At 61.6% G+C, this 13,701-nt stretch overlaps 1 protein-coding gene across 12 annotated transcripts in view; it reads left to right on the forward strand.

The window, feature by feature from the left end:
• Positions 1-6,834, forward strand: part of SPNS3 (SPNS lysolipid transporter 3, sphingosine-1-phosphate (putative)) — a 35,509-nt gene extending 28,675 nt beyond the window's left edge. For 6 of the 12 annotated variants that reach the window (XM_047831973.1, XM_047831974.1, XM_047831977.1 and 3 more), the window contains 4 exons: positions 399-488; positions 5,233-5,331; positions 5,504-5,675; positions 6,500-6,834. In XM_047831973.1, the coding sequence (XP_047687929.1) occupies positions 399-488; positions 5,233-5,331; positions 5,504-5,675; positions 6,500-6,824 (686 nt within the window). In that variant the 3' untranslated portion in view covers positions 6,825-6,834. The remainder of the gene's footprint in view (positions 1-398; positions 489-5,232; positions 5,332-5,503; positions 5,676-6,499) is intronic. The other 6 variants (XM_047831979.1, XM_047831982.1, XM_047831981.1 and 3 more) reach the window with 3 other exon arrangements.
• Positions 6,835-13,701: the final 6,867 nt, after the last annotated feature.

The following is a 13,701-nucleotide window of genomic DNA, read 5'->3' on the forward strand; positions in this document are numbered from 1 at the left end:
TTCAGAGACCATGGGGCGGGGGACTGAAGTCATTGGACAGTTTCCTTGGATGGGGCCTTCCTGACACTCTCAAACATATCCTTCGACCATTGGCTGCATTTTGCAGATGAGCCAACGGAGGCTCAGAGAAGGCAGGCACCCGGGCCAAAGTCGCCCAGCATGCAGAGGCACCGAGCCAGGACAGGGGCCTAGGCTTTTTTGACGCCTCCCCTCCCTCTTTCTTGACTGTACTTGTCCACAAGCAGGCTCTGGGTGTGTGGACGGGGATGTGGGACTTCAGGGTTACAGCCACAAGCCAGGTGGGTCCAGGCTGCCTCGGCTCCCATGTCACGGTCTGCGAGGCCAGGGGCCGGCTCAGGCTAAAGTGAGGCCCGACCACGTGACTCCACTATGTCCAGAGTCCAGCGTGGCCGTCCCTGAGCCTCACGCTCTCCGCCCAGCCTCCCTGCCTCCCTCCGGGAGCCATCATGAGAGCACTTGGAACACTGGTGAGCTGTGCCCTTGTGGGACCCAGACCTGGGGACCCCTACGAGCCCTCCTGCCCCCTGAAAGCCTGGCATAGTCCGACACCGTGCACAGGGGAGCCCAGGAGCCTGGCGACAGGTTGACAGCTGTCCTGTGGTGACCAGGTGCCGGGCCTGGTCCTGGACGCAGGAGACGCCTAGCTTTCAGCCCCACTCCTGCCGCTTACTAGCTGTGTGTGTCATGGGCAAGTCATTCCGTGTGTCCGAGCCTCAGTTTCCCTGTGTGCACAGTGGGGTGAAAAACTCTGAAATACTCGTGGTTCCTGTGAGGGCGAACGAGGCGACCGAGGGAAGCTCTGGCAGGATGCTGGCCGGGGCTCCACGGAGCCCTCTCCGCCTTCTCAAGTCCTGTGCCCTCCACGCGACTTCGAGGGGGCTGTGGGGAGGCACGATCACTTAACGAGCCCACGAGGCCTGCTCACACATGGCCTGGATGGTCTGCACCCCCGCCACGGCCCAGGCTCGGCAGGTGTGGCCCGCGCTGCCCTTTGACTCCCGGGGCGGATCAGCTGCAGGGCTGGTGGTCATTTCTGCCCTCCAGCCCAGACCCGGCCACAGAGAGGACGAGCGGCCCTGGGCCTCAGTCTCCTTGTCCGGCCTGGCAGGCAGAGCGGGGCAGAGGCGGCCAAGCCCTCGTAAATGTCTTCTTCGGGGGGCGGCCCACTTTCAGGCACCGGGAGCCTGACTACCCCCCACCCCGACATCTGGGCGTTCGGGTGGAGCTGAAACCCGCCCCCCAGGGCACTGTCCCTTTCCACATGGCAGCCGCAGATGTGTGAGGGCCGTGCCCGGGGCACCCCAGTGTCTGTGTTTGCAGGAACGATTAACCTGGCCGAGCCAGGCTCTTGGTGGCACTGTGTGTGTGTGTGTGTGTTGGGGGCAGGGGAGGGGCGACAGGGCCAGCCAGCCGTGGTTTGACCCAGCTGGGGCTCTGCTGGGAGCCGGCTGGGGCTGCCCTGGGGGCTGTGCTAGGTGTGACCTGGGGCTCCCTCTGTTCCTCCCCTGGCTTGGAGACCTCCGGCCCCAAAGCTTAGCAAGTCTCTGCACCCCAGGAGACTTTCCTGGCCCCCTTCCCTGCTTCCCACCTTCCTGAAACCCTTAGTGAAGGATTGACGTTAGACAGTCAGTGGCCAAAGCTGGGCCAACTTTGCTGACTTTGGAGCGCAGTCCCCGACAGGGAAAGTAGGGGCTCCGGGAGGGAGTGGTCTTGGGCCACGTGCAGGTGGGGAGTAGGCTGTGAGTGACAGGGTGCGTGTAGCAAGGCGTGGGCATGGGTAGTGACAGGGGCTGGAGGGCAGGGAAGAGGGGAGGGAGGTGGGGGGGTGGGAGGGAGGGACAGAGGCAGGGGGAACGGCAGGGGAGAAGGCAGGGAGGGAGGCAGGAAGGAAGGGAGGGAGCTGGAAGGTAGCTGGAAGCTGCTGATGCTTTTCCAGAGGTGAGACAGGAGCACCCCCAGGGGCAGGCAGGGCAGGGTGGTGGAGACGGGTCCAGACCCAGCGGGGTGAGCTCTGGGCAGGGAGAGCACGGAGGTCCCATCAGCTGGCAGGTGCTGGCTCCTGAGGCCCAAGGAGGCCCCGGGGACCGGGACCGAGGAGGCCCGTATCTCTGCTGGCATCCCGCACCTGCCTGTTCCTGGGGGTCAGTGTGGGCTCCCCGGCCCCACGTCAGTCCCGCTGAGGGACGGTGCTCTCTCTGACCCTCTTATCTACACCACAACCCAGAGGCCGGGGAAGACACCTCAGCAGCTGTGTGGTCCAGGGGCTCTCAGACCTCAGTGAGCGTGAGAACCAGGTGTGGGGGACGTTTTGTCCTCAGAGTCTGGTTCAGTGGGTCCATGCTGGGGTCCAGGCTGTGCCTTTCTAACGGACGTCCCCCGTGGTGCCCATAGGCTCCTCAGAGCACCCTGGGAGAACACTGGTCCAACGTGCCCGACTCCCCAGGCTGTGAACCCCTGCGGGACTCTGACTGGCACAGTCGGTCCCTTGATCCCAAGCCCCTGGACGGGAAGCTCACCCCCTGGCCCCAGACACGCCTCCAGCACCCCCGCCCTGCCCAGAGGGTCCTGCTCCCCTGGATCTGGTCTGCCCAGCCTGTGTCCGCCCCCGTCCCCAGGCTGAGCTCCCCCTGCTGATGGCACCTCCAGCTCCCTCCCCAGCCTCCTGTCCGTGTGGGCCCCACGGGGGTACCTGCCCCTGGCAGCAGGGAGTCAAGCAGAAATGGAACTCCCCGCCTCTTCCTCTGTGGTCCTGGAACCCAGCCGCCAGGCGCACCCCCCACCTCCTCAGCAGATTTCTCCCACCCCCTCGAGGGTTATCTCCCTCCTGTTCTTCTGGGCCCTTGTCTCAATGCTTCCCTGCTCTGCCCACCCGTCTGTCTCACCCTCCCCCGTGAGTCTGGGGTGAGGGCCGAGGGGGGATGCAGGAGGCAGGCTGCCAGGGAGTTTGCACCTGATGGTTGCCGCTCGAACTTTCTGTGGGCCCTTGGCCGATGCTGGTTATGTCCCAGGCTGGAAAGGGAACAGCTCTTCTGAGAAGGGAAAGTCAGAAACAGAGGCGCTTTGTCTCAGAATAGAGTGAGCAGTTTTAGGAAGCCAAAGCCTGTAACGTCTAAAATTACCTGCTGGGCTCTCCAGCTGTGGGCAGGGCCAGCTTTGGCCCCCCCACATGGAGGCAGCAGGACCCAGAACGGGCAGGGGACCGACCTGTCTTGGTCTGGGCCCAGGAGCTCCTGGGGGGTGTGGGAAGGACCAGCTGTCTGGACCTTACTCTGAGGGTCCAAGCAGCCGGCAAGGACTTTTCCAGACATGCGGGGCCCACCCTCTAGGAGTCACCTGCTTGTCCCCCCAGAGCCACCCGTGGGTAATCACATAATTACAGGCAAGGGGGAAGCACTCCCTGAAGGTGCAAAGCCACGGTCAGCTCCTTCTCTGGCCCGTCGGCAGGTCCCAGTCAGGGTTAGAGGTTCAGCCTCTCTCGCCACCTGGACAGAGTGTCAGTGTCAGTGACCGGGGGCAGCCTGTTGTCACCCACTCCTGCTGCCTGGCCCTGCCTGCCCGTCCTGTGGCTCCAGGCGCTGGGCCCCTGCCTCACACCTCTGCTCACTCTGTTCCCCGCCTGGGACGCCCTTCCCTGCTCTCTCTGCCAGTTGCCCACGTGCAGGGCTGCGTGAGCTTGCCCTCCTCGTCCTTCCGCGTTTCCAAGTGTCCCATAGCAGACACTGCTGGACAGGCTCCTCCCTGCTCCTAACAGCCAAGTGGTCAAAGGTCAGATCCCGGAGGCTCAAATGCCTGTCCTGCTGTTTCCTGGCTGGGTGACCGCGGACAGGTTACTTCCCTTCCTGTGGAGAGTTTCCTCATCTGGGACCCGTGGATGACGATCATACCTCGCTTGTGGGGTGGTTGAGTGGATCTGTAAAATGTATACATGAGATGCATAAAATGCATGCACGAGGCACTCAATAAATGCTAATTGTTACCCTCCGCTAGGTGTCGGGGATGGGGCTCTGGGGTGGGGAGCTCCCCTTTAGGACTGTGTGACCGCCTGGCCTCTGCTTGGACCCCTCCTCCTGCTCCTCCCCTCCCCTCCCCTCCCCTGCTGCACTCAGACTCTGCCCTGCCACCCTGGCTTCTGGCTGGGTTTGTCCTGGGACTGGTCTTCCAGATGGTTCTACCGGACTCGTTTGCTTGGCAGACTTTCGCGTAGTCTGCTCTGGGCCTGGCACCCTGCTGTAATCCAGGAACCTCCAGAGAACTCCGACAGGGGCTTTGCCGTCCAGACGACGTAGGGGTGTGTGTTGGGGGGGACGAAGGGGGAACCTTCCAGCGTGGGGGCTGTGTGTTCAGTTAGGGGTGCGCTCGGGGGCTGTGGGAGCTCAGGGCAGGCCTCTGACCTCTGGGAGCTCAGTCCCGAGGGACCGGTGGAGATGCTCCAGCTGGACCTGAGCGGGGAGGGCCTGGCAGGCAGAGGCCACACCACCTTCAAGTGTCTGGAAACCCTCTGCCTCCTGGGGCCAAAGGGCACTATTTCGGTCTGACGTCCCCACGAAGCCTCCCGGTACCAGAGGAAGAATGGCCACGAGCACATCCCTCCAGCAGCTACAGTTATCATCCCCGTGTGGCGATGGGGAGACTGAGGCACAGAAAGGCACAGTGACTTGCCTGAAGGCACACAGCCAGCGAGTGGGATTGGAACCCAGACCTTCCTGACTTCGGAATTCACGCTCTTAACCCCCCACCCCCCTCCATGGGGTCGCGGGGGTCTCTCCAGCCACGCTGTGTGCCACTGTGTGTCCACCCAGCGGGGCTCGAACTTCCCGAGAGAGGGGCTGAGCCCTTGGTGCCATTGAGCCCAGCGCCCACGCACACAGACACCCGGCCAGGCAGTGCGTCCTCTCCCGGCCAGGCAGGCCCGCCTCCTGGGCCCTGAGCTGGGACGCCCCGGCTCCGTCACCACGAGTCAGAGCCAGGCCTGGTCCCTGCCCCGTCTAAGAACAAACCCTCGAGAGCAGGCCTCATCAGGGGCCTTGGCGCCCCCATCCCTCGGAGGGGCCTGACGTCCTAGTGCTGGGGCTTTGCTGACCCCCTTCCTTCCCACTCGCTCGGCCAGCCCAGCTGCCCTCCAGGCAGGTCCTTGGCAGGGGGGGCGGGGGACCAGAGGCACTCACACTCTGCCCTTGCTTGGGGGCTGCCCCGGTGTCCTGTGTTTTGCAGTCCGTGGTGGTGCCCAGGTGCCGGGGGACAGCAGAGGCTTTGCAGATCACAGTGGGCCACATCCTGGGGGACGCCAGCAGCCCTTACCTTACTGGACTGGTGAGGAGTGGCTTCTCGGTGGGCGTGGTGGAGGGGAGGGGTGGCTCCTCGGTGGGCATGGCGGTGGGGGGGGAACCACCAAGGCCGGCAGGCCGGCCTCTCTCTGCGGGTGTCCAGCACCCCGAGGGCCGGGCGCCCAGACTCCTACCTGCAGGCCGGCCTCTCTCTGCAGGTGTCCAGCACCCTGAGGGCCGGGCGCCCAGACTCCTACCTGCAGGCCTTCCTCAGCCTCCAGCAGAGTTTCCTGTGCTGTGCATTTGTCATTGCCCTGGGCGGGGGCTGCTTCCTGCTGACAGCGCTGCGCCTGGAGTGGGACCAGGCCCGGGCCCGGGCGCCTGGCACAGGTACCCTGTACTGCACACCGATCACCTACACCAGGAGCGGGGCTGGGCTCCCGGGGGGCAAGCGGCGCTGGCCGCCCCCTGAGCCGGCTGATTTGTTTGTTTTTTAATTTGCTCATTCGTTCATTACGCCCCTGCTATGTGCCAGACGTAGGGGGGAAACACGGAGTCCAAGCCCTCGTGCAGCTGAGGCTCTAGAAGGTGGAGCCAGACAGGAAGCGCAAGAGAGAGACTGTTCGGGGTGGTCAGTGCCGCAGGGAAGCTCCAAGTAGGCGAGTGGGGGAGAGAGAGAGACACGTGGGGCAAGTTGAAACTGTTGTCGTCAGGGTCCCCACTGCACAGGTGACACTGACACTGAAGCAAAGGGTTGGGGTGGGGCAGCGAGCCCTGCAGCTATCTGGAGGATGGACCGGCCAGTGCAAAGGTCCCGAGGTGGGAATGTAGCTGATGTGTTTGAGGCCTGGCAAGGAGGCCAGTGTGGCTGGGACAGGAACACAGGGGACAGGGGTGGGGACAAAGGTGGCAGAAAGGAGGCCAGAGCCGGCAATTGAGGGCCTTGTAGGGCCCGTGGCCTTAGCTCTGAGACAGAGCCACTGTGTGGTTGCCACAGATGGACCCCGAGGTGTCTTACCGTGCAGAAGAGAACAGACTGGAGGGTTGGCAGAGAGGTCACGGGAGGCCCTGCCATCACCGGGGAAAGCAGTGGGGCCAGGACCCTGGTGACGGCACTGAAGTTTGGGGGAAGGGTCGCATCTGGAGTTCATTTTGCCAGCGGAAGCTGAGCCTGGGCCTCCTTGAGGGCTGGCTGAGTGTCCTTCCTCCCGCAGGGACCCTGGACAGCGAGGACACGGAGAGGCGAGCCCTGCTTTCTGGCGCGGGCACCGCCACAGAGGACCCCTGAGGCCCCCGCCCTCCTGCCCGCCTCCCTGCACCCCTCCCGCTGGCCGCCGCAGCATCAGGGCCCTGTCCCCCTCTGGCTGTGGCTCAGGGCCCCCAGCCGAGCTGCACCTGTCATTTCTTCCCTCCCAGCCAGAGAGCTGGCAGGGCCTGTGGCGGGAATTGAGCTGTCAGCGCCTTCGGCGGGAGGCCTGGGCCTGCGCCCGCCCAGCCCCGGGTCCTCAGACCGGTTGGTTGCCTGTGGGCCCCGATTAAAAGTGGATTTCAGGCCTTTTACGAGCGTGTTCTTTACAGCCTCAAGGTGTCTCTGCTGGGAGGGGGTGGAGAGGAAGCCCTGGCTGGGGGTGCAGGGCTGCAGGGTCCCTAGGCATCCCCACCCCGGACGTCTCACTCTGACCCAGGCCCGCCACTCTGCAGGTCAGGAGGGCACAAGACCCCCTTGGCCTGAGTCACCCTCTGAACAAAAGGCCGGGCTTTGCACTCTGGTGCCGATGTGGCTTCAAGCCTCCCCGAGGAGGAGGGCTGGGGTCGAGCACAGACTCCACTGCCCTGCAGCCACAGTGGGGGTGTCCGCACCCTGGCCCCCCACCCCCCTCGGCTCATGCTCTGACCCCAGCACAGCCCGCAGGGAAGGCTGGCTCTGTAGGACTTGCACTCACCCTGGGTTCAGAGCAGCTGGGCGCAGGGGGCCCTGCGGGAGGCCGCCAGCTTCCAGGTGGGCAGCAGTGGGGGGGACATGTTCTCTCTGCCCCACCAGCATGAGCTCCTCTCCCCCTCCCCTGGTCCTGCCGGGCCCGCCTCCCATCAGACTCACACTCACCTCCCTCCCTCCCTGCGTTCCTATGCTGTCCTCCCTGTCCTCCTGTTGGATGGACAAGCCCCAGGAGCTGGGGTCTCCAGCTTAGCCCACACCTGTCCCCCTCTTCAGCCCTTTGTCAGGAGTGCCCACCACCAAGCTGGCCAGCCCCTCCACCCACCATTTGGCACCTGAAGCTCATAAAACAGACTGTCCCTGAAATTATTTTTAATTTTTTTTTCAACGTTTATTTATTTTTGGGACAGAGAGAGACAGAGCATGAACGGGGGAGGGGCAGAGAGAGAGGGAGACACAGAATCGGAAACAGGCTCCAGGCTCCGAGCCATCAGCCCAGAGCCCGACGCGGGGCTCGAACTCACGGACCGCGAGATCGTGACCTGGCTGAAGTCCGACGTTTAACCGACGGCGCCACCCAGGTGCCCCTGAAATTATTTTTAAAAAGCCTACTTGGCAAGGGACCTGTACCCCATTACAGCATATGCCGGGGTTCCCACACCCCGAGCCATTCTAGACACCAGCCCTTCTCCTGCCCCTCCACTCCTTTCTGACCCCACGTACCCGGAAAGAGTGTCAGAGTCCACGGGCTAAGGGTTCGGTCCTACGAGACTGCCCACCCCCCCCCACCCCGCCCCACCGGAGGGGCCAAGTGCAAGGCCAGGCTGTCGGCTGTACTTCTGACTGACCGGCTATGGGTCAGAGGTCCCCACGGCCCCCTCCTCGGGTCCTGCCGTCCGCTGGGGTGGCCTCCAGAACCCGGGGAAACACCGCACTCCCTGCCTCACCAGCTTCTTGTAAAAGTTCTCTGAGCCCCGTCCTCTGGGGTGTTCCTGGAGGCTTCGCCGAACCGCACGGCTCATCGAGTCATTGGCCACCGGCGACCGACCGGACCTCCCGCCCGCCCCTCGTGGGTCCCCAGAGGTCAGGGGGTGGGACTGGAGGTGCCAGCCTCCGGTCACAGTGCGCCCTGCTCCTGGCCACGCCCCAACTTGGGTGGGGTCCAGACGCCACCTCATTAACAAACAAAAGGCATCTTGAGGGCTCTCTGGCATTTAGGAAATTCCAGAGGTTTTAGGAGCTCTATCGGGAAACAGGATGAAGACCAAACATGTATTTCCTGTTGTAGGTCACAGGATCCCCTTGTTTTCTCCTGAGAAGGAGGCTCCTGGTCTGTGTGGGAGCCAGGATGCCATGGCCCCCCTTGGGGCCCTGCTGTGTTTAAGAGGGGCGTCGAATGTGGCTTTTCCAGCCCACACTTGTGTGATTCTCACTGGCTGGGTCTGGACCCACAGATGCCCTGCTCTCGGGTCTGAACCTTCCTCCCTGCAGCCCTGAGAAGGCCCCCTGTGAGGCTCCATTCCCAGAACACGGGCAAGGGCTTCCCATGAGTCAGAACAGCCACCTGCCCCCCCACCAGCCCAGAGTCCAGCGGCTGGGGGGAAAGGTCAGAGGTCAGAGACCACGTCCCCGCAAGTTCCAGAAACAGGTGTTGGTATCATTGGTGCCAATCTTGATTGTGGGCAGTGACTCTGACTCCAAACCCGCCCTTGGACCTCACAGCCCATGACAGAGAAGCACCAGGCCGAGTGAGGCCACCTGTGGGCAGAGGAAGCGTTAAGTCCCCCAGGAGACCCTGCGGAGGTGCGGGGAGGGGCCGGAGGGGCAAAGCAGGAGAATTCCCCTGGAGAGAGCCGGATAAAGGTATCTGATACGGCTCGGAGGCGTGTGTGTGTGTGCGCGCGCGCGCTTTGGGGGAACGGGGGAGGCCGGAGAAACTGGGGGACCAGGAGGCGCTGGGGCTCGAACCCTGAATCCAGAGTAGTTCCTTCTGACTCAGTGCATTCTGGTGTTTGGGTTGCTGGGCTGGGCAGGGTGGTGCTCGCTAGGACTTGGGACAGAATGCCCAGCCTGGAGTTTGCAGGGTGTTATCATCCGAAGGGTTGGGGGGTGGGGGTGGGCGGGGAGGGGCCTGGGCTGGCGGGAGCCAGGAGTGAGAGACCGGCCACGCATCTGCTCAGGCCTCACTGCCCCGGGGTCACAGGTGTGGGTCCGTGAGAGCCCAGTCGCTGGGGCCGGGGAGGTCAATCCATCACACCTGTCTGGCCTAAAGGTCACTTCTGAGCAATCCCAGGCCCTGATACTCCCGAGAGTCTCGGTGTTGGGAATGCGGGTGAGGATGTGCTTCTGGTCAGCAGGACGAGGCCCTCAAGCCGAGCCGCCCACTCAGCCTGCCGACCGCTCCCCCGAGCAAGCCGCTGCCTTCCAGCTCCCGGTGTGATCCTGGCACACAGGTGCGCTGGTCCGCGTGGGGCACGCGAGAGCATGGGCGGGGGTGAGCTTCTTCTTCCACCCTGACCTCAGGCTCGGAGGGTCGGGCACGGGCTTTGGGATGATCACCCCGACGCTGGCTTGCTCCCCTGCATCACCAGACATCGTTCTGTCCGTTTCATGCCCTAAAGTGTCTGTCTTTCCGCCATGTCTGAGGTGGACTGTGAGGGTTTTGGCTTAATGCGGCCTCTAGAGACAGGCGGGAGGAGGCCACTGGTGCCAGGTTTTACCACACACAGGAAGCTGTGTGACCGCACGTGCTCCTCCTGTGTGACTATATCGGTTAGGGTTGTCTGGTGATGTGCAGAAGAAACTGAGTGACTTAGGCAAGAAAGGGATTTGTTGGAAGCGCGTCAGGGGCTCACAGAATTGATGAGTACATTGCAGATTCCGAAGCCAGGGCTCCTGGGCCATCTTACTGGGGACCTTCACCAAAGCGCCAAACAATTTTCCCTATTTTCTCGCCACCCTACTCGAGATTTAAAGCCCCGGGAGAGAGAGTCCAGTTGGACCCCACGGTCATTCCTTGCTTTTTAGCTCCATTAAGAGCAGGAAACCAGGTGCTGCTGGGGAGGGGTATGGGCTCTGAACAGCAATGGAAGGAAAACCAAACAAAGATGGCGTCCATCCTGACGCCCTTGGGCGGGCCACTGGCGCTCTCTCAGATCAGCGTCTTGGCAGGACCGGGAAGACGCTGGGCGCCGTATCCTTCAAGGGATTCTTTGTTTCTGATAGTCTGAGTCCATGATCAAAGGAGACTGAATCTTCTATAATTTAGAAAGCGTTAAAAATGTTCAAATGACAGAACAGGAACTTCTGTGTTAGTGGGGACTCAGAGCCATCTGTTCTGAGCAGGAGAGAGAGGCAGGGACAGAGCATTCTGAGCAAAACTGGCAAGGCAAGCCCAGGCTGGGGGGTGGAGGGGCTCTGACAAGTCCGCTGTTGGCAATGGCAGGAGCAGAGAGGGGGCACCGTCTCCCCCCACGGTGGGTGCCGACTTGTGGGAAAGGTAATCAAAGGGTGGAGGCAAATGGGACATGGAAGCTAAGGGAGGGTGGAGTCGGTCAGGGAGAAAAATGCCTTTTCCAGAGGAGCCAGGAGAGGAATGCGGCTGGTTTCTGAGTCACTCAGAGCAACAGATACATGATGCAAATCAACACACACTTCCTGAGCACCTGCTAAATGTCATTTACTCATTCAATCAACAAACATTCTCTGAGCGCCTCTGCACTGGGCTGTGGAGATGAATCAGACAGGGTATGGGCCCCCGAGGCTCACAGTGGGTTGTGGGGCAGGGTGGGGGGTGGACTCATGTAGAAACACAATGAGCACAACGGCTTTGGTGAGAGGGAGGCACACACAGGCTACTCAGGTAGCCCAGAGGAGGAAATGACAGTTTTCAGGTGGGTTGAGGAGGGCTTTCTGGAGGAAGTCATGGTCTGTGCCGAGGTTCTGAGGGCGAGTCGAGAGGGTGAGCTGGGTAGACACCGAGGCAGAGCCCGACTAGGGGCAGGGGGAGGGGGGCTCCCACGTGACGCTCTCCGTGGTCCTGAACAGCATTGCGTTGAGGGGACAAAAGGGACTATAGATAGGCTCCCCCCATCCCCATCACCCCTCCAGGCTCCAGGAAGTGTAATAGCCCTGAACGAGTTCAGGGAGCTCTGTTTTCAGGTGTGGTGGACTCCGATTTTGAGAGCCGGGCAGTAGGATCTGAGGCTGGAGATTGGCATGGGTCATGAAGGGTCATGATGGGTCTTGGAACCTAGATATTTTTATCCTGTGGGCAGTGGGGAGCCATGGAAAGGTTACGTGCAAGGTACGGATGGGGTCATATGGGTGATTTAGAAAGTCATTGGCAAGAAATACGGAGAAAAGCCTGGAGGGGGATGTTGGGGCAGGTGTGGTGAATTTTAAAAAGGTGAGGCAGGAGAGGTCTGAGCTGAGTCTGTGGGTTTTAAAGAAAAGAAAGTGGACAGGCCCTAGATGTAGGAGTTGAGGGAGAAGGAGTCCCAGATGGCCCCCGCTGTCCTCAGTGACAGTGAGGACGATGGTGCTATTTGCCAAGAGAGAAATGACATCAGAATGGAGCAGGCTTAAGGGAACGATGAGTTCAGTTTTGACTGTGCTGGGTTTAAGGAGCTGCAGGATATACGGGGCGGGTGGGCGTGCATATGGACCTTGAGCTTGCAGATGAGGCCACATCTACAGATGGAGATTGGGGTGCCGAGGGCATGTGGATGGTGGCCGAGAGCCTGCTAAGGGCGAGTACGGCCAATGAGAAGGGAAGAAACTGAGGCCCGAGTCCTGGGGGATGGGCAGAGGGGCTGAGCTCCCGGGCATCAGCCTTGGGGAAGCCCGTGTGTCTCAGACGGTGCTCTGCAAAGCTCTGGACACCTGACAAGTACACACGGGGACACCGCAGCCTCTACCTCTGCCTGGGAGCCCCACAGCGTACACTCTGAGGTTAAAGGCTCTGAAAAGTCCAGTCCCTCAGTCAGGAAACCAAATACACTTGCCTTGGGGATGCTGGCCCACTGTTTTGTGGTCTAGGCCTCACAAAGGAACGGAGGAGTTCGGCCTGGCACCACGTGCTGCCGAGGAACCGAGTCCTGGAGGAACCAAGAGCAGCACTGTGGGGCAGCAGAGGGCACGCTGCGTCAGAGGCAGGTGCACCTGGCTTCAGTGCAAGGCCCAGTGTCCACCAGGTGTGCGACCTTGAGCACATTACTTCTCTTCCCTGAGCCTCGGTTTCTTCATTGGCGGGATGGAGATAAGGGCCCTGTGAGTCTTGCGGCCGGTGGTCTTGTGGTCCAGCCAGAGGCTCTCGGCACCACTGTGACTTGCCAGGGCTACACAGCCAGAAAGCGCTATAGTCCTTCCTGTCGCCCTGCCCTTGGTGCCCCATAGCTACCCAGAGACTTGCTCTAGAGAGTGGCTTTGAGTTAACATCCCAGAAAAACCCACACTGTACGAATAGCTGCTCAGAGCCCCCCTCCCCCAACTCGAAAGGCTCCAAACTCTGACAGCTTCCCCTGCTCTAGGCTAGTGGGGGCTGCAAAGGGAGTGCCCCCCTTTCTGGTCAGGAGCTAAAACTCTCCCTGGGCAGGGCTATGGCCGAAAGGAGGAGGAATTTTGTTGAGTAGGAAGGGGACCTTGGGGTGGGGCTCTGAGCCGTGGTTGTGTCTCCCTCACAGCCAGACACAGAACCACTGCTGGGCACTGTCCCCTAGCTGGCACCACCCCATAGTGGCTAGGGGCATTGCCAGGGCCCGGCCCCAACCCCATGGAGCTCCTGGGTCTGTGCTGGCCTGTTAAGCACCAGGACAGCCAGCAGAACTTTCCTTATCCGGCTTGAAGCTGGAAAGAGGCAGCAAGGAACTTTGAGAATGGAGTCTGTTTCCTGGCCCTCCCGTGACAGTCATCCATACCCAACACACTGAAGCATATTTTTAGTCACCTTGCAGAATTTAAAACACACCTCGAAGGCGCCAAGAAACACCAGCTTGGGGATTAACTCTGCTCTCAGCAGGGAGGGGGTGCCTCGTGCGGCATCACCCGTTGGCTATGCCGTGACTCACGGTAGCCGATGCTTTCACGGGATGCACTTGCCCCTGCACTTGGGGGAACTGAGCTCCCAACCCCAGGGGACCGGTATCAGAGCCCCGGGTCAGCACCAAATCTGCAGGTCCACGGTGAGGTCTTTTCTGGGCCCTGTCTGTGCAACATGGGGGTAATTCTGGTTTCCCAGGCTATGTCCAGTGCTAACATTCGGTCCCCAGCACTTTCTATAGGATTTGAGTTACAGTCAAAGCCTCAGACAGATGAAGAGGGTAGGTTTGGGGCCGGGGCACGGAACCACGGCACCTCTGAGATGGGCGAGGGCAGTGACTGTGGCCGCGAACACAGAAGGTACTCGACCCTGCCACATCCATCGGACACAGGACTCGCCCTTCCCCAGGTAGGGTGGTAGTGACCGCTCATAGACTTCCG

This window comes from Prionailurus viverrinus, chromosome E1, assembly GCF_022837055.1.
Source record: "Prionailurus viverrinus isolate Anna chromosome E1, UM_Priviv_1.0, whole genome shotgun sequence".
Lineage (NCBI taxonomy): Eukaryota > Metazoa > Chordata > Mammalia > Carnivora > Felidae > Prionailurus > Prionailurus viverrinus.